Source organism: Pleurodeles waltl, chromosome 4_1 (genome assembly GCF_031143425.1).
Source record: "Pleurodeles waltl isolate 20211129_DDA chromosome 4_1, aPleWal1.hap1.20221129, whole genome shotgun sequence".
Taxonomy (NCBI): domain Eukaryota; kingdom Metazoa; phylum Chordata; class Amphibia; order Caudata; family Salamandridae; genus Pleurodeles; species Pleurodeles waltl.
In genome coordinates, this window is record NC_090442.1 from 991,525,869 (window position 1) to 991,547,378 (window position 21,510).

A 21,510-nucleotide genomic window follows, 5' to 3' on the forward strand; every position below is an offset into this window, starting at 1 on the left:
AGCAGTGGTACAGGAAGAAGTCTGCATCCTTCAAGAAAAACATGATTTTCATGCAGGACAATGATCCATCACACGCGTCCAAGTACTCCACAGCGTGGCTGGCAAGAAAGGGTATAAAAGAAGGAAATCTAATGACATGGCCTCCTTGTTCACCTGATCTGAACCCCATTGAGAACCTGTGGTCCATCATCAAATGTGAGATTTACAAGGAGGGAAAACAGTACACCTCTCTGAACAGTGTCTGGGAGGCTGTGGTTGCTGCTGCATGCAATGTTGATGGTGAACAGATCAAAACACTGACAGAATCCATGGATGGCAGGCTTTTGAGTGTCCTTGCAAAGAAAGGTGGCTATATTGGTCACTGATTTGTTTTTGTTTTGTTTTTGAATGTCAGAAATGTATATTTGTGAATGTTGAGATGTTATATTGGTTTCACTGGTAATAATAAATAATTGAAATGGATATATATTTTTTTTTTGTTAAGTTGCCTAATAATTATGCACAGAAATAGTCACCTGCACACACAGATATCCCCCTAACATAGCTAAAACTAAAAACAAACTAAAAACTACTTCCAAAAATATTCAGCTTTGATATTAATGAGTTTTTTGGGTTCATTGAGAACATGGTTGTTGTTCAATAATAAAATTAATCCTCAAAAATACAACTTGCCTAATAATTCTGCACTCCCTGTATAGTAGGAGATTGCTTTGTCAGAAGTTCTTCAGAAAACATCTTTGCAAAGAGATTTACAAATATTTTTTATATGTATCAACAAAGCTTTAAACTGGAAAAAACATAACCGTGCTTCTGTGTGCTTATATATGGTAAGTGAGTGTTGTGTACAGTGCATTGTTGAGTTTCTGAAAAAAAGGGATTTGTACTGTAGACATCTACCGTAGGCATCTTGATGGGTGTACATATGGAGCAAAGTAATTCAGATAACATTGTAAAACTCACATCTCAGGGCGGGTTTTAATCATTTTTGGCCTCCACATTCAGTACCAGGGGATCCCAGCATTCCAACCCCGTGAGGGTGGAACCACAAGCTTTAAGACCGAGGAGATAGTGGGCTTCTGCTTTGGCCCAAGTTAGCAAATCTTTTAACCATTGTGTTATGAGCGGGGGAGTTGAGGATATCCATGACATAGCAATCCTGTGTTTAAATAATACAAATGCTAAATCAATGAACCTATGAAGGTATTTCTCTCCTCTTTTTTTTGGGCGAATGCCTAGTAAGCAAGAGGTCAGTGTTACGGGTAGGGGGTGGTTGGTCAGTTCCGCTATCATTGCGGTAATCTTATGGTAGAAACCCGCTAAAGGCAAAGTACAGCGTGGGCAAGCCAGGCTATGTGTAGGATACATGTGATGGATGCGCTCGGCATCCAGATATGCGTGGTGTATGCGAACCTGCCATTTCAGGATATTTCCTTTACTGACTGCAACGCCTTGCCCCATTCTGCTACGGTCAGCGGTTGTGGAAACACTGTGTTCCACTTTTTGTGCGCAGTCTGTAGAAGGTTGACTTCGGGTACATGTAGTGCAGCATACAGGGTGGTAATAGCGCGTTTAGTGCTCCTGGCCAATAAAATGGGGTGTAATGCGTGAGATGTGGGGGGTTCTGTATGTACTGCGCCCCAGAGGCAATATAAGATAATAAATAAGAAATTGTCCAGGTGCAATGTTGTGTCCTGTGACAATGTCTTGAAAGGACCTAAGTGAACCATCCGAAGATAAATGTCCCAAACGGGTAACCCCCTTTTCCATCCAGTGGGGGCGATCATGAGCTTGTGTTTTCTTTATTATCCGGGCATCCCCAAAACAGAAATCTCCAGTGAATAAGGAATGTGAGGCCCTTTGAATGTAGGAAACGGTGCCAGCATGTATGTGCCCCCTTCAATAATTGGGTCATAGTGGTGTGAGGGAGATTGTTGTTCATTAGCCAAGTGTATATTGCAACAGTCTCCAGACGGGTTTGTAAAGCACGTGTTTCCGGGTGCAGTGGTGAGACTAATGAGGTTATCGGCCATTGTAACTGTGCCGCTGCGTAATATATCTTGAAATTTGGAGCTCCTAATCCGCCCTCCGTCAATGGCCTTTGGAATTTAGAAAGGGCTACTCTGCGGCATCCGTCCCCCTAAATCAAATCTAGAAGCAAGCTATCTAGTGTCTTAAAGAAGGTGCCCGGTATCGCTATGGGTAATGCTGAGAATAAATACAGTAACCTGGGTAGGATTAACATCTTGGATATTGCCATAACGGCCAATCAGCAATAGTGGTAGCGATCGCCAGAAGGTAAGGAAAGTGCGTATATTCGCAACCGCTTTGTGTAACTTACCATCAAGGAGGTCCTGCCTCACATGATAGACATTAACTCCCAAATACTTGAAAGTATCATATTGCTACTGCAAATGGGAGTCGCTGTGGTCATTCTATTTGCAGGTGGCCATGGGGCTAGCGGGAACATGCAGGACTTAGACCAGTTAACCTTGAGACCCGAGATCTCCCCAAAGGTTGCCAGTAGTTGTTTGAGCTCGGGTAGTGCGGTACACACATCTCTAAGGTAGATGGGAGCATCATCCGCATAGAGAGACACAACGTGGAACTGCTGTGAGTCCCATATCCCCCAAATCTCAGCCCATTCCCGTAAATAACAGGCCAGGGGTTCCATGGCCACGGCAGAGAGGAGCGGCGAAAGTGGACAATCTTGACGCGTCCCTGTTATATGCGAAAGCAATTAGATATCACCTGACTTGTCTTCACCCTAGCCAGTGGTTCCCTGTACAACTTGTTAACCCATCTGAGAAGATCAGAGCCGAATCCCATGGTTTCAAGACACGCGAATAGGAAATCCCATCCCAAAGTATCAAAGGCTTTTTCTATGTCTAAGGAGTCTGCCACTTGATGTGGATGAACGGTTGGTGTATTATGGATGAAATGTAAAAGGAACCGTATATATTGAGAAAAGTGGTGCGGCCCGGGATGACGCCAGATTGGTCATGAGGAACTAATATTTGCATTACAGGGAATAATCGGTTAGCTAGTACCTTTCCTAATGTCTTGCAATCCAAGTTTAGCAAGGACAGGGGACGATATGACCATACATCAAGTGGATCGCGCCTGGTTTAGGTAGTACCACTATCAGGGCTTTGTGTAAGGATTGTGGTAAGGAGCCCTGTTCAAAAGCCTCTCGACAAACCTCCAATAAACGTGGAGTGATAGCAGTAGAGCAAGTAGCATAATATTCAACGGGCAAGCCATCTGCACCTGGCGTTTTATTATGAGCAATTTGCGATATGGCTTCTTTGATCTCTTCGATCTGAATGGGCTCCTCCATAGCATTGTGTTGAGTGGTAGTGAGACTAGTGAGGGATACCCCCTTCAGAAAATCCTGCATATGTCTCATGTTTGAGGTGGCCGTTTTCTCATAGACCTGTCGATAGTAATCACTTAAGGTATCATTGATTGCTAGTTGCGATGTAGCCATTGTGCCATCAGCTGTTCTAATTGACATGGACAGTGTACTACGATGTACCTCGCAGAGAAGCCAGGCATGCAACTTGCCTGAGCTGTCTTCTTGGGCATGCTGTAGAGCCATCCATGTGAGATAGTCGTGATGGCTCAAGGCAGATTCTGCATCGCAGTGACGGATAATACGGTACTGACGGAGCTGTGAGGGCGACACAGCCCACCCCGTAGCGTGTAATTCCGCTTGATGTAAGTTTCGTTCCACCTCAGAGAGATCCTGTAGCAATTGCCATCTAACCCCACATTAGTAGCCATGCAGTGTCCTCGTATCACTACCTTAGGAGTTTCCCACTCTACCGCTCGAGAAGAGGCTGAACGAGCATTCGTTACAAAGAATTGTCAGATGACCTGCGATAGTGCCTCACGGAACGAAGGATCCGAAAAGAGCCTCCGCTTGTAGGCGCCAATTAGGTATGGAGGTTCACGGCAATCCCCAGGACAGTACCGCCGTCAGTGGATTATGGTCCGAGTGTGTTCTTGCTAGGTAATCCGAGCGATCTAGAAGGGGCCCAGTGTGAGTGGTGCTAAAAAGGATATCTATCCGAGTGTGTAGGTCATGAACGGGGGAATAAAACAAGTACTTATGGTCTTGCGGGTTACCAATGTGCCATATATCACCAAGCCCCACATTAGCACTCCAACTCTTGAAGTGGTGAGTGAGTCGGTTGCTTGCTGCGGTAGATAATGGGGGGTAGGAACGATCTAGCTGCAAATCCAAGATGCAATCAAAATCCCCACCCCATATTGCCAGAGTTAGCAGGTCTTGAAAAAGCACTGGTGTTAGGAATTGTGTTTGATTCACATTAGAGGCATATATGGTCACTAAATTAATGGGAGTGCCATCTAGCCTACCCTCTAGAATGACATAACGACCGTCTGAATCTATGTTTTGAGTTGTGAGGGCAAAGGGGACTCCAGGAGCCACCCATATGAGAACTCCCCGGCATGAGCTGATGTAATAGTACCATATGTTTGTCCTCGTCACCTAGATCTTGCCCGATTCAATTCCGAGGCCATAAAATGTGTCTCCTGAAGCATTGCAATATGCACCTGGCGGCGCTTTAGATATGAGTATACCCTATGGCGCTTGGTGAAGGATGCCATACCACGTACATTCCATGTCAAGAATCTATATTGTGGAGTGTGGGTCAATGGAGACATATTAGACAGCACACCTAATACAGTGAGCGAGAGAAAATACCCTCCTAGCTACTAGTTGTGTCCTGACACTTAACGTCCCGTTGCTCCCACAGTTGTCATCACTCATGCTCATCCTCAATGTTATTGTCCCACGCACATAATAGCAATGCTGTACATAACAATGCAGTGTAAAATAAAGCAAACCAAACATGTAACTTGAAGAACACCCCAGCTTTAGTAACAATTCCCCATTGGCTGAAACCTTGTGGTATACTGCCCAATGCACATAATCATTCGCAATAACAGCAGCAAAGCCCTGCCAGTTGTTGAGAGGTACTCTGAAAAAGGCAGCTGATGGACCTCAGCGCAAAAAGTATTGACAGCACAGCCTCAAATAATATTGTCTACTGATCCAGGAGTGATGTGAGGGTCTTTGTTGCTGCCATCAAGGAAATCTCTGATTCGCCAGTCTCAGATCCCGATATTTTTGTGTGATCTGAATGAAGAGCGGTGAATGACTTAGTTCGATATTGTGTCTCTGGTTTGACAGTTCGGGCCTGTTCCGCAGCAGCTTGGTCACGATCTGGTTAGAAGCTTGGTGGTTTCCTGCAATTTCGTCGTGGTTTAGGTGTCACCCATGTGTCTGTTCCTTCTCCTCTCCAAGTGTCGCTGCTAGGCCGTTGTCTGAAAGACGTGTGTTTTTTCATGGTCCGTAACTTAAATTTTCGCTGGGAAGAGGAGGGCGTACTTGATTTGTAGTTCGCGTAACTGAATTTTAACCTTCATGTAGGACCCGCATTTACGTTGCACCTCTATGGTATAGTCTGGGTAGGCAGAGATAGTGGCGTTGTCGAAGTGCCATGGGCCCTTGGTACGGAAGAATTGAAGGATGAGGTCACTGTCGCAAAATTTCAGTAGGCGGGCTATAAGAGGTCACGGTGGTGCTCCCGCTTTGGGAGGGCGTCCCGGTATGCGGTCAGCCCACTCTATGGAGATCAAAGGAGGTGTTTTATCCTTTAGCACGGTTGACAGAATTCACTCCTCTAAGAACAGTTCGGCACAGGGAAGTTCTGAGCCTTCAGAGAAGCCAATAAATCGAATGTTGTTGCATCACGATCGTCCTTCTGCATCTTCTGCTATGTGATGTAAAGCAGATATCTCTTTCTGCATGTTCGTTATTTGCATTTGCATGGACTGGAGGGTCGGCAATATAGTTTGCCTGACTGATTCGGCTTGGCTAACCCTATCCACTAGCTTGCGATGATCTGCTCGCAATAGGTTCACCTCCAGGGATACCAAATCAATTTTAGCCTCCAGTGAGGTTTTGTTGTCCAGTATCGCATGTAAGATTTTCGCAAATTTCTCAGAGTGGCTGTTGAGCGTGGATTTAAGATGTCAAAACTGATTAACTTGTGACAGTGGGTCTGATGAGAGGGTGTCCCCTGTTTGCATGGTGTCTCCTGTTGTCTTGGATGGTTGTGGTTTCCCCATGACCTTGCGAGGGAAAGATCTGTGCTAGCGAGTGTGTGCGTGTATTGATAGTTCAACGGTAAGATCGCTTTACACTCCACTCTAATTATGCCGATCGATTAGCACTATTGCAAATAGGTCGTTTAATTCCAGGGCCTGCGTGGCGGTAAAACACTCAGATATCGGCACAATATAGCTTAGGCAAAAACCGTAATGCAAAGTGGCCAGCAAGTAAATACTAAGGTGTAAACCTTTATTCCGTATGTGTTACTTCAGCATCTCAATTGTCCCGCTTCCTTTGAGTTTATCGAGGGAGGGCAGTCACTTCCTACCACCTTAGTCAACAAATCACGATGGGTAAGCCTGCGGCTACTTTCAGCTCGACCAGCGGGCCTAGAGGGATCACACACATGCTAGTGATGTTCCATAGATCTTTTCCATAACATCAAAGCAGGGCCCCAGAGCCTCAGGTATTCTTTAGGCCATAACCAGTTCTCACAATGATGACTTGCAGCAATCTGCACCAGCAGTGTCAGGCACACTATTGTTCACCTGCATCAACGGACTTACTGTTTTTCACAAGGGTGCAGTTCCCTCACATTCGGCGGCACCGCACCTATCTCATACGACACCACGATTCAGGGTACCCGGCAGGCAGGCGCGTCACCTCTCGACCTCTCGTCTAGCCACTCACGGTACACCTCTGGGCATTCCCATTGACTCGTGCAGGCTAGACTTTATCTGCGGGCCAGTAACGGTTCCCAAGCGGCCTCCTCAGGTACCGCCAGACATTGCTTCAGCAGTGAGACGCCATTGTCGCAGCTCCCATGTTCCTCGTAATGTCAGGCGATCAAGGCTTCACAACATTATACGTGGCACCGTTGCAGCCATCCGGGCACCCACATAATCAGATTGGGATTAGCAGGTCCGCACAGTTTATTTATGGGACCTTTCTGCCGGCGAACACAGGATATTGACCGGGCCATGTGTGGATCTCTCTAAGGAGCATCCGATGCAGTCATCATCTTGGACACGCCCCCACAGAACATGGAGAGGTAATGCATTTATTATAAATTTATTATGAATTAGCTCTAAAACTGGAACGAGGAAAACAAATCCATAGTTTGATGTAGTGACACACACCACATCTCTTTCCAGAGCATTGAGAACAGTTGTCAAATTCAAAGTAACTCAATTGGCCCTTAAGTTTTTCAGAGCAGTGCTGTAAGCCTGTTTTTTGTGATCAAGCAAGATATTAGCTAGCTGGTGGTTTCAATAAGACAAGGGTGGGATAGACTGGGTAGGCAATAGAAAAGCTCTAATATGTCAATAGGCTTTTGTTCTAAAACACAGCCTGTTCAGCCGGTTGTTGGTGTGGAGGACAAGCTGTTCAGATTGTGATATGTTGAAAATGTAAATGATAAAAAGTCGGGCCTTGGATCCATACCCAGTGATTGGTCCCTCTGAGGTTTGTTTGTACCTAATACACCCCTCTGGTCAGTAGCTTTGGGAAGGGGGTTTGTGACATTTGTTTTTGACAGTTATTAAGGTCCATGATTCGGAGAAAATGAACCATTGTTCATAGCTTGAATACCAGTAACTCCTTTTAGAAGTAGTGTAAAATCTTGAAATGGGAGATACACTTTTATTTATTTATTTATTTCGTATAAGAGAGTCCCATAACCATTGTGCTCATCTCTGTTAAACGTTGTATTTTAGGCTATGGGTCCTGTGAAGGAAAAATATGAACTTCTGATAGAAAAACTGAAAAGAAGGGAAATTCCAGATGAAATTCTTCAGCGAGTGAACAGGATAAAAGAAGAAGCAGAGAATGTGGCTAAAGAAGTTGATGGAAAATTGCAAAGAATAGAAGGTAAGTGATTGTATTATATTTGTCCAGATTCACTAATGCTTTGCACCGTGTTTGCTTCAAACAAGTGATGCAATGCCTGGGCAAAGAGTTAATTTAGGGATTCACTTTCCAATGCAAACCAATATTTGCATTGGAAAGTACCTCAAAGTATTGCAAAGTTGTGCTATATGCTATCTTGAGCTACTTTACGTCAAGGGTGCTTTCCATGGGTGCTTTACATGGGCGTAAACCGTAAACCTCCTTGAGGCAGGCATACGAGGAAAATTGGCTTAATTTCTTCTTGCTTTTCCAACTTTGCATTTGCGCTGCATTGTACAGCACACAAAATCAGAAAAGTCTTAAAGGTAGTTTTTTTCTTTCAAGTACAAAACCTATGCTTTAGAAATCACACACACCCTTGCACAATGGAAGAGGAGGGCGTACTTGATTTGTAGTTTGCGTAACTGAAGTTTAACCTTCATGTAGGACCCGCATTCACAATGGTGCACGGGTGTGTGTGTGTTGGAACATGGCTGCCAAAAGTATGCCAGAGCTCTCTCCCTTCTACCCAAAATGCACAGCAACTTTGGTTGCTGCACTGGTTTATGTCAATTATTTGTAAATCTGGGCCTGAGTGCCTTAAATTGATGGAGACTATTAGGAAAAAACTATGACTCTCAGTAAGAATGCCACTCTGAGACAGCTCATGTATCCATCTTAGAGAATTAACAACGTGAGCAACTAAGCTGTGGCACTTTTAATACGATACATTTTGGTGAATGTATATTTACATATGTGGTAAGTGATTATAAGGCAGAAAAATCGGATAAACCTTTATCGTTATTATTATTCATGTTGATATTATTATTATTATTATTAGTAGTAGTAGTAGTAGTAGTAGTGTGAACAATAATCATGAATATTACTAATACTACTAATAATAATATTATTATTAGTTATTAGTAGAAGTAGTAGTAATAATGTGAATAATAATCATTAATAATAATAATAATAATAATAATAACAATAATAAACTAAATTCAAACCTTAAATGAAACAGGAACTAAACTTTACATTGTGTCATGCTAAAAGGTTCAGTGACCTTTTGAACTCAGCTTCTAAGACACATGCTAATGGGGGTTACTCTTCTGGTCAGTGGCATAACTAAGACGAATGGCTTAATGTCAGCTGTTTATGGAAATAATAGAGATTATCCATGTGTTGAGTAAAAAATTTCCAGAGCATGGCAACTAGAAATGGAAAGAAGAAGCCTTTCAGTTTGGCCCCTTCCAATTCTGCCGGCCTTAGAGTATGGTTCTATTGTTTCCAAGACTTTGTGCCCGTGTCTAAATTATCAGGGTCCACATCGACCACAACCTTAGGCTATTAACCTTTGACACTTCTTTTTCACATCGGATGTTACATCTGCCCCCCACCCTTATGCTCAAATCAAATCAAATCAAAAAAAGTTATAGAGCGCGCTACTCACCCGTGAGGGTCTCAAGGCGCTGAGGGGGGAAGGGGGAGGAGGGTCACTGTTCGAACAGCCATGTTTTGAGTTTCTTTCTGAAAAGCAGGAGTTCTTGGGTCTTGCCGAGGTTGGTGGGGAGGGAGTTCCAGGCCTTGGGGGCGAGGTAGGAGAAGGATCTGCCTCCTGTGGTGGTGCGTTGAATGCAGGGGACTGTGGCGAGTGCGAGGTCAGCAGATCAGAGGTGGCGGTTGGGAGTGTGGAAGTTCACTCTTTCGTTGAGGTAGGTTGGGCCGGCGTTGTGGAGGGACTTGTGCGTGTGGATGAGGATTTTGAAGGTGATCCTCTTGTCGATAGGGAGCCAGTGAAGGGATTTGAGGTGTGATGAGATGTGTTCATAGGGAGGGAGGTCCAGGATGAGGCGTGCGGCTGTGTTCTGGATTCTCTGGAGTTTGCGTTTGAGTTTGAGTGTGATGCCGGTGTAGAGGGTGTTTCTGTAGTCTAGCCTGCTGCTGATGAGTGCGTGGGTGACGGTCTTTCTGGTCTCTATGGGAATCAATTTGAAGGTTTTTTTCAGCGTGCGGAGTGTGTTAAAACAGGAGGAGGTGACGGCGTTGATTTGCTGGGTCATGGAGAGGGAGGGGTCAAGGATGATGCCAAGGTTGCAAGCGTGGTTTGCGGGGGGTAGGTGCAGGGCCTAGGGCGGTGGGCCACCAGGAGTCGTCCCATATGGTTTTATTGGGGCCAAAAATTATTATTTCAGTTTTGTTGGAGTTGATCTTGAGGTGGTTAGCTGTCATCCAAGTGGCGGTGTCAAGGAGTGCAGCGTGGAGGTTGGTTTTGGCGGCAGTAGGGTTGCGGGTGAGGGAGATGATGAGTTGGGTGTCGTCTGCGTAGGAGAAGATGGTGATTTTGTGTGGTCGGAGGATGTTGGCGAGCGGGGTCATGTAAATGTTGAAGAGGGTGGGGCTGAGGTAGGATCCTTGGGGGGACACCTCAGATGATTTTGGTGGTATTGGAGTCGAAAGGAGGGAGGCAGACTTTTTGGGTTCTGTTGTTGAGGAAGGAGGTGAGCCAGTCGAGGGCTTTGTGTCGAATCCCTGTGTTGTGGACGCGTGTGTGGAGTGTATTGTGGCGGACAGTGTCAAAGGTCACTGAGAGGTCCAAGAGGATGAGTGCGACGGTCTCGCCCTTGTCGTCTCTGGTTCTGATGTCGTCAGTACATGCGATGAGGGCGGATCCGTGCTATGGTTCTTGCGGAACCCGGACTGGGAGGGGTTGAGTATGTTGTTTACCTCAAAGAAGTGGGATAGGCAGGAGTTTGCTCGTTTTTCAGCGACCTTGGCGGGGAAGGGGAGGAGAGAGATGGGGCGGTAGTTGGCAGGTCGTCCGGGTCAGCTTTGGGCTTTTTTGGGAGTGCAGTGATTTCTGCATGCTTCCAGGGGTCTGGGAAGGTGGCGGTGTCGAATGAGGTGTTGATTATGTCGCGAAGCTTGGGCTGGCTTTGTTGTAGATGCGATGGGGGCAGGGGTTCGGAGGGGGATCCAGAGTGGATGGAATTCATTGTTATTTCAGTTTCTTCGTCGGGGTTGAGGCCCAGGTGGTTAGTAGGTTGTCAGGGGTGTGAGGGGGGTCTGTGTTGGACGGGTGGGGGGGGTGTGGTGGGTGTGTGTGGTGTGAAACTATTGTGTATGTCTAGGATTTTGCGGTGGAAGTGGTTTGAGAGGGAGTCGCAGAGGAGTTGTGTGTGCGTGGGGTCTATGTTGCTGGCTTTGGATTTGGAGAGCTCTTTGATGATGGTAAAGAGTTCTTTGCTGTTGTGGGAGTTACTGTCTATGCGTTCCTTGTAGTATGCTCTTTTGGTGGTGCGTATGAGTTGGTGGTGATTGCGAATGGAGGTTTTGAGGGTGAAGAAGTTAGTGGTTGAGTGTTCCTGTCGTCAGGCTTTCTCTGCTTTGCAGCATTTGCGCTTGGAGTCTTGGAGTTCAGTGGTGAACCATGGGGCGTTCTTGATGTTGCGGGTGGTGATGTTGTTTCTGAGGGCGGCGAGTGAGTCTGTGCAGGTGGTGATCCATTTTGCAAGGTTGTGGGCAGCAGCGTTGGGGTCGTTGGTGTGGGCGGGGGGTTCTGTGCTAGTTGGGAGTTCAGGTGTTCTGTGGGGATCTTGTCCCACAAGCAGTAGGGCATGGTGTGTTGGTGGTGATGTGTGGGGTGTTTGGCGAAGGAGAAGTGGACGCAGTGGTGGTCGGTCCAGTGGAGTTCGGTGTTGTGGGTGTAGGTTATGTGTTGGCTCGAAGTGAAGATTGCATCCAGTGTGTGTCCTGTTGAGTGTGTGGGTGCTGTGAACAGTTGTTTGAGTCTGAGGTTGGTGAGGTTGTCTAGGAGGGAAGCGGAGTTGTGGTCTTGAGGGTTCTCCAAGTGAAAGTTGAAATCACTGAGTAGGATGTAGTCTGTAGAGATGAGTGCGTGAGGGCTGATGGTGTCGGCGATGGTGTCGCAGAAGGGGGGGGCGTGGCCCTGGGGGTCTGTATATGAGTGTAATTCTGAGGGTGGTATTGTTGTTTATGTGGATTAGGAAGTGCATGTGTTCTGCGCTGTCGAGGGTGTCGTGTGTGCTGGTGGTGACCTTAATGATGTCTTTGTGCAGGATGGGGATGCCATCTCCTGGTTTGTTTAGGCAGTCTTTGCGTTGGAGTTTGTACCCATCAGGGGTGGCTGTGGCTATGTCGGACTCAGATGAGTGATTCGTCCAGGTTTCCATGAGGAAGACGATATCAGGTGAGTGTGATGTGATGAGGTCCCAGAGTTCTATGGCATGTTTGTGTAGGGATCGGGTGTTTAGGAGTAGGCAGTTGAGATGGTTGTGGGGGGTGTTGTTGTGTTGTGCGATGGTGTTGGTGTGGTTGCTTGTGGTGTTGCTGTGGGTTGTGGAGAAGTTGTTGTGGAGTGTGTTCAGGTTGTGTTTTTTTTTGTGGTGGGGCTGTTGGGGTGTGCGGGGGTTGTTCGGGAGTCTGTTGCGCTAAGGTTGTGGTGTTTGGTGTGGGGGGGCGCTGGGGTTGGTGTGGGGTGTGTGGGTGTTAGAGGTGTGAGAGGTGGAGCAGGAGAATCGGCAGGCGTAGCAGGTGAAGGGTCCCTGTGTGTGTGTGTGGGGTTGGTTTTGGTGCATGCGGGTGTGGTCCTGGGTTGAGGGAGTGGAGTGTGTTTGTGGAGTAGTGTTGTCTGGGGGGGTCTAGGCTGGGGGACCAGGGGGACTGATGCTGGGCGCGGTCCGGGCGCGGTCCAGGCGCGGACGGCCGCAGGCGGGCTTGCCTCTTGGGGTGGGAGGGTGGAGCAGTTGGGACGAGGGAGGGAGGGCCACTGGGTGTGCACGGGGGCGGGGCTGCAGGGGAGGCAGCGGCAGAGGAAATGGAGACCGTCCGGAGCCGGTAAAGAGGAAAAACGGGCGGGAGAGAGACAGCGAAGCAAGAGCTAAGAACAGGGTGGGCAGGGGGGCAGAAAAGCGCAGTGCAGAGGATCACAAGAGGAGTTGGAGGCTATGCAAAAACAACATATACAGAATACAAAAAATAAAAAAAATACATTCACGGCATATACAGAGTACAGAAATGGAAAAACACAAAAGGATTACTTACACCGTAAACCGGAACTGCCTACCACTAGGCACCAGGGATGAGGCTCAGGCGGGTGCATGCGGGTGGAGGAGGGCCTCGAACTGCTGTCCAGGCTGCAGTCGGACGGATCAGGGGCACAGGTGCAGGCTGGCACAACCATGAGCATCAATTCACCACCATTCCAGGGGCAGCAGAAGTAACATCACACGCCCTTAGTAATCATGACATTAAAGGACTGATACCATGTCCGCTGGTAGCCACTGAACAGTCTCGCATTTGCTTCTGAGGGGCTAAGGAAACCACAAGGTGTGAAAAATACTAAAATATTAACAGGAGCCGAAGAGTCATGTTTAAGTGTTAAACTGCTTTGATGACCTTGAGATAGGAAGGCTAGTGCCAGGGGTACCAAAATCTTCTTAAATGCTCTGTTACTCACAGGTGTTAGCGCGTCAGAGCCTCAATAAGTAAACTTACAAGGAGACCCGTCTAGGTTGACAAACCTTTGGAACGCGTTTGGAGACTTCCTAGTACGAAGTATTTTCTTACATCATCAACCAACAATATCAATAAATAATCAATAATGACAATCACTAATCAATGAACACTCAATAAGAATCAAAATTTGAACACACCATGACCTTTCAGTCATGAATAACCACACCAGTTTAATTGAGTGTTAGGATATTTATTTCCCTATTTAGTTGCACTCTGATATCATGTCTATTAATCTCAATAGCAATAAACTCATCAGAAAACGCTACCGATTAGCAATCAGAGCGCAACTTAATCAATGCATAGACTATATTCATTCAATATTTATGCACATCATTATTATGAATCAACTTAGCAGTGTCTCATTAGTACTTGAATCAACAAAGCAAGATCTCAATCATTTGTCTATTTGCACAAGGTATTAGTGAACACCTTAACTAACCTCAAATTAGCATTAGCATGTTGGGCTTCATGCAAAACATTTAGTGAACACAAATTTAGAAAACATCAAAACTAAGGCCTCTATCAAAATAGCAGTTGGGACCTAGAAAGAAAAGGCAAACAGACAATCACAATTTGCATCGGATAGTTACCAATCCAAAAGATCAGCAAGCAGCATCAGTCTTCGTCCTCAGGACATCAGTCGATTCACCATCAGCAGAGATAGGACGGGGCAAAGTCTAGCATTAAGGCAAAGTAAAGTCTCTTTCAAGATGCATAAGATAGCATAGCTAGGGAATGATCACTTCCCTCGGGTAGAGGAGAAGATAATATCAAGCAAAGATGGACCGAGGATGGTTTAAGGTGACAGGACAACTAAACTAAAATATGGCAACTGTCAAAAGTCCTCTAGCAAAAGTCTTGTAGCAAAGGAATGGCAAATGGTAGAAGTCCCCGTTTTTCCTTGGGTCACGCCGTTAAATCAAAACTGTCTAACTATTCCCTAATTCCTCATTGGATAAGTTTGGTGCATCATTATCTCTGTCCAATAATTTGGTTAGAATTTTCCACAGTTCACAGTTCCCATATCACGGATTGGTCCACGTTATTGACGTCTTCAACGGTTGGAATGTCAGGTAGAAAATGTTACACTTTGCGCTCCAGTCAGTGTCTTCATTGTCTTCTCCTAGGAGAGTTAACCTTGCACCTGTTATGAATTACACTGTTGCATCTAGCAAGAACATCACCTTGAGCAAGCCGGTTCTCATGAGAAAGAATTTATTACGGGTACACACATATAGCTCCTGGAAAAGTACAGCTTTGTGTCCTTCAGGAAAAACAGCACACTACACGTTACAAATTGCAATTCAATATGAGGCCAGGCAGCCTGGCCCAAGCCCTTTCTAAGTTAAAGCCCTTTTGTTTAATGAAGCAAATTCTTAACACATAACCCTAACTATGATATACTAATACAAATTCAAACATTATTGAAATAATAATTCAGAATTAACAAGCCTTTTCATTAGTCTTCGTATACATTGGTAACCACTCCCCAAGGGCACCTTTCAAACGTGTGCATTATTTTCTATGTTAACACATTTTCTATGCAGCTTCATCACACAATACATTGCAAGCTTTCGTATTAATATTGCATTTAAAGGACACACTCCAACACAGGCAAACTTATTGTATTGAAACAGTCTCCTCCTCTGCCTCACCCTCTACTTTATTTAGAACCTCCAGGCCATCCCAACCTTTGATAGCAATAACTTACTCAATTTCTCAGGTGACCTCCCTCTTGAGGCACTAGGCCAGATGTGTCACTCTAGACCAGGGATAGTTTTGTAAAATGTCAATCACATTCACGAAGTCCACCAGAGGCACTGACTCACTCTTCTCGTCTGAGGTTGTCTCCCATTATTCTTCCAGCTGCCCACTCAAATCACTAAATCTTCAACAACTTTCTGTCTCAAGTGCTCCCATGCCACTTTCAAATTAAGGACATATTCTTGTAGAGCTCCCTACTACTGAGCTCCCTGTCTTCAGCTTCTCAGGCCAGGGAGCAGCCTCAGTGTTCGACATTAGATGACTGAGTGCTTTGAGGCAAACTCATCTGCATCTCCCGACACAGACTTCCTGCGCTCCCAAACTCATCCGGACACTCTTGTTTGCCTCTCCCTGCCAGATCCTTGTCTGTTTCCAGGAGATTGATGCCCTGCAGAAGTTTGAAATCCCACTCTTCATCCTGGGAAACGGATAGATGATCTTATGAAGTTTAGTAATGGGGAGGGGGGGCTTATAAGTGGGCTAGTATTTGTCACAGCACTGGGGTGCTCAATGCCCAGTTGCATTTTTTCAGATTGCACTGTTTTACAACGGTGAACCACTTAAACTGCTCCTGTTATTTATTTGCAAAATCAATCGTTATAATGCACAGTAGCGTAAAACATTTTACTGCCTTCGTGAATATTTATTTCCAACAATGTTTTTTTGTTTTTTTTAGAGGAAATGACATTTCTCTGGGGCTTCTTTACTGTAGCAATTGCAGCCTAATTTAATATCTGTCTGTTGTGTTCCCAACAACCCACATCCAGAATCGACGCCTTTGGTCTTTTGTTTTGTTAACAACAGATGCTCAGAGTGGCCAAACAAAGTGAAGAGAATTAGGGATTAGGAAGGGAGCTGCGAGAGGAGATATAGAATGACAGGCAGGAAGGTAGGGTGAGCAAAGTCTGGACTTGGATGAATCTTCATTAACAGTAACAAAAACCATACACATCACAAGCGGGCATAACCAGAACCTGCATTAGCACTTCACCCCTTTAGAATAGATTAGTTAATTTCACCTTCTATTCCTTTGTTAGGTCTTCGTCAATATAAAACCCGAGAACAAGAGACACAGTATATCACACAGCAATAGCTCCTTTCATTTATCTGATTAAATCCAGTAGTCGCAGATGCACGCAATACTAAACTATATACTTGGGAGTTTTAATAATTATTAATATTGCTTAACCTTGTGTCATCGATAAAACATCACCTGCTAGTTTGAGATGTTCACTTCATTTTAGCCTCTATGCTGAAAAATATACTTGAAATGTCAAACACGAATAAGCAGAACTATAAACTGACATAAGGTAAAACCTTACAAAGCCAGAGGCTGTGATCTGGTCCCAAAGCGTATAGTGCCGTCTCCACAGAGCCAGGTAGTACCCAAGTTAGATTGCTCTTTGAGGATGACAAAAACCACCGGAGGCCGTGGCCTGATTCCCATGCCTAGCTATCTCGAGCTCATGAATAGAGGTTGCAGACTGGTTTACAGCCTCAGCCTGCTTTACCAAAATGCTGAAACCAGAAGGTTTGACCTGGTTTTCTTTCGTAACCTGCTGACTCCATCTTATGGAGCCAGAGCCAGAGGAATTGGTCTGGCCTGCACACTTAGCCAGATGTTTCAAGCCTATAAAACCAGAGTCAGTGACTTTGCTTAGCCAGCCTTCCCAAGCTGATACAACCACAGATTGTGTCCTGGTTCACAGGCTTAGCCAGCTGTCTCAAGCTAATTACAATAGAGCCTGTTACCTGGTTTGCGGGTTGCTGTCTTATCTTGGTGAAGCCAGAGGCTGTGACCTGCTCCACAATATTAGTCTGCTGTCTCAACCTCCTACAGTGAGAGCAAATTCAGGTTCCCGGTGGTAGCCAGCTGTCCTGGCCTGACAAGTTCATAGGATTTGGCCTGGTCCCAGGCTTAGGCAGCTATTTCAAGCAGTCAAAATCAGAGGTTGTAACCTGGTTTCCAGGGATAGCCTGCTTTCCCAGTCTTCGACAGATAGAGCTGGTGACCTGTTCCACTAGTTAATCTGATGCTCTGATTTGTGACTCGAGTGCTTCTGGCTACCCCAGGCATCTATGCCTCTTGCTGAGGCCGTCCACAGACTGGCTGTTCCTTTCGCTCTCTGCTAGATTTTCCTGGTGAGGACCGAGACAACTAGATGGAAAATAAATCGCATCCTCCTCCTTTGTCATTGAATAGTAATTGCTTTGAAGATGGAAGTCGATGAAGGATAGGAAAATTGAAATTAAGTATGTAGTGGAAAGTGTAAGACAACTGTGTGATGATTAACCGAACAAAGGAAATAACCACTTCCTCGCACACTAACGATAGATAAATCTTATGAAAATTTCATCATTGAGGTAGGTTTTGATAACTTCGGAAATGTTATCTCACAGAGCTCGTTCTTACTGCATTCTACTGGATGTTTAAAGGTTATGTCCTTCACTGTATTTCTCTGTTTATCTAGCCCGCCCCGAGGTTCACTGAGGCCTGCGTTTTTGAGGCCTTTACTCATTATTATTCCTTTATAAAATAAAACAAGTTGGACAAAAGTGTACATCTGAGGCCTGTTGGAGGTTGATTCACAGGCCAAATGGCTTGCCAGGCCCACCCTTTGAGAACCTGGGCTGTTTGGGGGCATTTTGGCAATATGCCTTGAAGCAGCCTTTGCAATGAACGTGACACTGTTCTGTTGACCCTGTGTAACTGTACATAACATATCGTTATCCAAACAAAAGTAGGGGTCAGTATTGTGTGCTAGGAGCCTAAAGCAGGCCAAGATATATTCTGGAAATAACCAAAACAAAAAATGAGGCACCAAATTGGAGGAACTTCTCAAACGAGAGCAGAGAAGTGCCATGGACTGGTCCATGCATGCAGCACACTAGATAGAAGACTATAAATTCCTGTGCGCAAAATGTTCACACACTGCATTGGACTCGAAATTACACTTGTGAGTCAGGCTTCATAAAGGATGTCACGATAGCTTTGCTTTACTCTGAGAATGTTTGCAACAACATAAGGCCATTTTACAAAAACACAGTGCAAGTTTTTACCCTATTTTTCTTTCAGATCTGGAGAAGAAAATTGACGATCTTAATGACACAAAGCAAGACATGGAGGACACTCTAATGAGGTTAGAGCGAAAAGCAATTGAGCATCGCGATTTTATTGCAAAAAGAGAACGTGAACTAACCACATGTGGTGTGTAGCGACGGTGAAAGAAGACATTACTTGGAATACAGCTTATGTGTACAAATCCGATGTACTGAGTGCTCCAATCAAATAATTTGTGATTTGAATGTAATTTGTATATATATATGTGTGTTGCTAAAACACACTAGGCATTCTTGTTTATTCAAAGTGTATATATAAAGCTGCACAGATGTGCTTTTAAATAAATTCTTAATGATTATATGTGTTGTCTGTCCATCAGTTGCATGTGTATATGTTAACACGCAGTGTGTAACAGATTACAACTTGTTCCGTCACTTTTACTAGAAACACTTGAAGCACTCCTTCTGTCAGACGCTTTTGTGGATTTTTTTTTAAGGTAAATCAGCTTCATTAAAATCAAAATACATATGGGTCACATACTAACAATACAAGATATCTGTCACAATGATAATTATATATTTTTAAAAGGAATTGTAAAAGCTGTTTAACATTTTCAACGTATTAAATGGGGAAGAAACAATGAAAACTGAACAAGACCAGTTACAATGAGAAAGAAACATTGGATCTTCAACAGCTAAATAAAAGAAAACAGTAATATTTCAATAAAGCATAAAGTTAAGCTAAGTTAAAATTCACTCAATAACAGAGAAAATAAAGAATTCATGGTGGCTTAAAATTCTCAGATAATGTACAATTAGTAGAATTACAAGCAACAGCATTAAGATAATCAGTCAAAGGTAACCAATACAAATCTCTATTTATGGAAGGGCAGCATAAAGAGGTAAAAGCAATATCTAGTCTATGGTAGTGGCAAACATTATTCCACCAAGATTTATAGGAAATGTTGGATACATTTTTCAAATTAAGAGTAATTTGCTGAAAGGCTAAAGCTAACATGAGATCCAACAACATTAAATTATCACCATCTGAAACAAAGTCAGCAGAGAGACTACTTAGAAAAAGCACCAAGGGAGATAATTGGGATCGCAAATGAAAAATGGAGGTAAGCTGACACCAAACTTTTCTCCAAAAAGAGACAGTGGAAGGTCATTCAAAAAGCATATGCATAAGATCTCCCTTTGGGCTATATCAGGACCAGCAGTTTAAAGTGGAGGATACAGAAAATGTTGCTATAGTAGAAGGGGTGAAATAAAGTCTGTGATAAAGAAAGAAAAGTGACTGTGTGGTAGAAGCTGGTCTAGATATTTTATAAGATTAATGCCACACCTTATTCCAAAAAGAAACAGTCCAGGTACATCCCAAATCCAATTCCCATTGAGACTCAATTTTAGAATTAGGACACATCAAAACAGGACACTGAAAAAGTTTATAGATATTTGATGCCTTAGGATACGAGGTAAGAAAGGAAGACAAAGAAAAGGGTAATTCCGAAGAAGAAGAAGGGGAAGGGAAGGAAAAAAGTACATCAAGAATAATATTAATAAGAAGAAGATATTTAGGCATAAATGAATTGGGACAATGAAATAGAAGTTGGAATTGTGAAAAAGAAAGTGGAGTATCATTGGAGAATAAATCCTTGACCCACGCTATATTTCTTTGTTGCCTGTATTTCCAAAATAAAGGTTTTTTATTAATAGTGATAAGACAATTATGCCAAATAGGGGAATTCAGAAAAGAAGAATGAGAGACAGATGGAGGTAAATAGTTAGAACGCAGAAGAGCATAAGTATGTTTAAGAAGCGGGGAGGAGATAAGAGAAATATTATAAGAAAAAGATACCACCTCACTAGGGGAAAAAGGCAAAGAAAAGAACACTTAATATCCAACCATAAGGGAGTAAACCTAGAGCCTGACAGGGAAATCCATCTAGAAGCTTGACGCAAACAAATGGATTTGTGATACAAACTGAAATCATGAAAATTGACTCCTCCCTCCTGTTTAGAATGACGAAGATGACTAAGGGAAATTCTAGATTTCTTTTTGTTCCAGAGGAATTTAGACAATCTGGAGTCCAAGTGTTTAAAAAAAGTAACAGGTAGAGGAAGCAGAATCATGGATAGGATATATAGAATGTTAGGAGAAATCATCATTTTAATAGAGTCAAGACGACCCCACCAAGATAAGAATAAGGGTTTCCATGCCAGAATCGATCTATCAACTTTCTCTAAAGCATCTGAGAAATTTACTTCAATGGACTTTTTAATGAATGAGGTGAACCAAATACCTAAATATTTAATCTTGGAAGAATTCCAGTGAAAACCATTAAAATCAAACGATGCTCTAAAACAAAATTTTGTTAGAGGAAGGATTTCAGTTTTATCCGAATTTACCTTATAACCTGAAATCAAAGAAAAATCCTCAATTTCCTGAAGTAGAAACTGAATTGAGAGCTCAGGATTTGAGATATATAAAAGTATATAATCTGCATACGCCGTTAATTTTAAGTGTTTCTCGCCATACTGGAAACCTTCAATTTTAATTTTATTTTTAATACTGGACAGAAAGGGCTCTAGAGCTAGAATAAATAGGAGTGGAGAGAGCGGACACCCTTGACGTACACCTCGGCTTAATACAAAATATCTGGACAATTTCCTATTTACCAATATAGGTGCCATTGGGGATTGATAAAGCAAAGAAATAAATTAAATGAAATGAGGCCCCAAACCATGCCAGGCTAAAGCTTTTAATAGAAAAGACCAGTCTAACCGGTCAAACGCTTTCTCAGCATCTATGGAAATTGCGCTAAAGAGTACGACAGAGCGGGAGCTTTGCTGAGTACATTAAAGAATGTTATAGAATTGTCAGAAGCAAATCTACCTTTCACAAAACCCATTTGTTCCTTACTTATCAGCGCAGGTAAAGGGTATCAAGACCTAGGGCTAATAATTTAGCAAAGATTTTATAATCTGTATTGAGAAGAGAGATTGGTCTATAATTTTTACAAAAAATATGATCCTTACCGTCCTTTGGAATTAGGCAAATCGAAGCTTCCTGAAATGTTCCCCCTGTACAACCAGAACTCATGAAGAATTGAAAAAGC

The 21,510-nt window shown here is 43.9% G+C and overlaps 1 protein-coding gene across 2 annotated transcripts in view; it reads left to right on the forward strand.

Moving 5' to 3' along the window:
* Positions 1-18,747, forward strand: part of LAMB4 (laminin subunit beta 4) — a 724,082-nt gene extending 705,335 nt beyond the window's left edge. For both annotated transcript variants that reach the window (XM_069229818.1, XM_069229820.1), the window contains 2 exons: positions 7,858-8,011; positions 18,405-18,747. In XM_069229818.1, the coding sequence (XP_069085919.1) occupies positions 7,858-8,011; positions 18,405-18,544 (294 nt within the window). In that variant the 3' untranslated portion in view covers positions 18,545-18,747. The remainder of the gene's footprint in view (positions 1-7,857; positions 8,012-18,404) is intronic.
* The last annotated feature ends 2,763 nt before the right edge of the window (positions 18,748-21,510 follow it).